General features: G+C 51.0%; 1 protein-coding gene across 1 annotated transcript; it reads left to right on the plus strand.

Annotated features, from left to right (window-relative positions):
* The first annotated feature begins 414 nt into the window (after nucleotides 1-414).
* Taar5 (trace amine associated receptor 5) lies at nucleotides 415-1,428 on the plus strand. The gene has a single exon (XM_041653319.1). The coding sequence runs from the start codon at nucleotides 415-417 to the stop codon at nucleotides 1,426-1,428; it is 1,014 nt and encodes a 337-aa protein (XP_041509253.1).
* The last annotated feature ends 350 nt before the right edge of the window (nucleotides 1,429-1,778 follow it).

The raw sequence follows: 1,778 nt of genomic DNA on the forward strand, positions 1-1,778 counted from the left end.
GCTTCCCATTTCCCTCCCCCTCCCCCGATCAAGTCCCCCTCCCTCATCTGCTGGAAGAGCATTCAGGGTTCCCTGACCTGTGGGAAGCCCAAGGACCGCCCACCTCCGTCCAGGTCTTGTAAGGTGAGCATCCAAACTGCCTAGGCTCCCACAAAGCCAGTACAGTCTTTTTAAAAGAGCCTTGTCTGATGGACTGGCTAGCATAGTTCCCGCATCTCCAGTCCCAGACCACTCTTGATTTTCAGGGTGTCTTTGATTACAAACTCAGAATCAATCAATTCAATCACCCTTTAGTTTTCCTCTTCTTGATCTCATTCTGCGCATGTTTAAAAAATGATAAGTAAATTAATTTTTTATTATTTTAGTAGAAAAGGTGACCAGATCCAAGAGAAAGACGAAGAACAGAACCTGTCAATGAGAGCTGCCCTGCTCCCAGGTGCTGGAGAGCAGCCTGCAGCATTCTGCTACCAGGTGAATGGATCTTGTCCTAGGACGGTCCACCCTCTGGCCATCCAGGTAGTCATCTACCTGGCCTGCACGATAGGTGTGCTGATCACAGTCCTGGGGAATTTGTTTGTGGTCTTTGCCGTGTCTTACTTTAAGGTACTCCACACTCCCACCAACTTTCTTCTGCTCTCCCTGGCCCTGGCTGACATGTTGCTGGGCCTGCTGGTGCTTCCCCTGAGCACGGTGCGCTCTGTGGAGAGTTGCTGGTTCTTTGGGGACTTCCTCTGCCGCCTGCATACCTACCTGGACACGCTGTTCTGCCTCACCTCCATCTTCCATCTCTGTTTTATTTCCATTGACCGTCATTGTGCCATCTGTGACCCCCTGCTCTATCCCTCCAAGGTCACAGTCAGGGTAGCCCTCCGGTACATCGTGGCAGGATGGGGGATACCAGCAGCCTACACCGCCTTCTTTCTCTACACAGATGTGGTAGAGAGAGGGCTCAGCCAGTGGCTGGAAGAGATGCCCTGTGTGGGCAGCTGTCAGCTGCTGTTTAATAAATTCTGGGGCTGGTTAAACTTCCCCGCGTTCTTTGTTCCCTGCCTCGTCATGATCAGTTTGTACGTGAAGATCTTCGTGGTGGCTACTAGGCAGGCTCAACAGATCAGCGCCCTGAGCCAAAGCGTGGCTGGGGCGGTCAAGCGGGAAAGAAAAGCCGCCAAGACGCTGGGCATTGCTGTGGGCGTCTACCTTGTGTGCTGGCTCCCCTTCACCGTTGACACACTTGTTGACAGCCTCCTTAACTTTATCACCCCGCCCCTGGTCTTTGACATCTTTATCTGGTTTGCTTATTTCAATTCAGCCTGTAACCCCATCATTTACGTCTTCTCCTACCGGTGGTTTAGGAAGGCGCTGAAACTCCTCCTGAGCAGGGAGATTCTCTCACCGCGGTCGCCAACTATTGATTTGTACCATGACTGATTCAAGCAGGAGGGAGGACGGTAGTATTACCATAGGCTATGGTGTCTCCCTAGTTTCTAGGCAGTTTCCTGGGCTTAAGTGGGGAAGAAAAGCCTGTTACTTAATCAGCAAAGAAGTAAAACACCACTTTTACCCAGCATTCTCACAGAAGAGTGTAGGAAAAGGGCTGAGTGAAGTCGTCCGAATACACAGTGGGTAAGAGGAATTCTGGGAAATATCCCACCTCTAAGTCATTGCTTCCTAGAAACTAAGAAGCAGAAGTTGAAGTTACGGAGACCTGAGGTTTCCTTCCCAGTTTCCTCCCTGCGTCTGCTATGGGCACTGGACAAGTGAGAAAACTGACAGCCTTG

This window comes from Microtus oregoni, unplaced genomic scaffold (genome assembly GCF_018167655.1).
Source record: "Microtus oregoni isolate MIOR12 unplaced genomic scaffold, Mior012 000006F_ref0000085, whole genome shotgun sequence".
Lineage (NCBI taxonomy): Eukaryota > Metazoa > Chordata > Mammalia > Rodentia > Cricetidae > Microtus > Microtus oregoni.

Excerpts from the sequence above, each read along its gene's own strand:
- Taar5 (XM_041653319.1), top strand. The coding sequence starts at position 415 with ATGAGAGCTGCCCTGCTCCCAGGTGCTGGAGAGCAGCCTGCAGCATTC.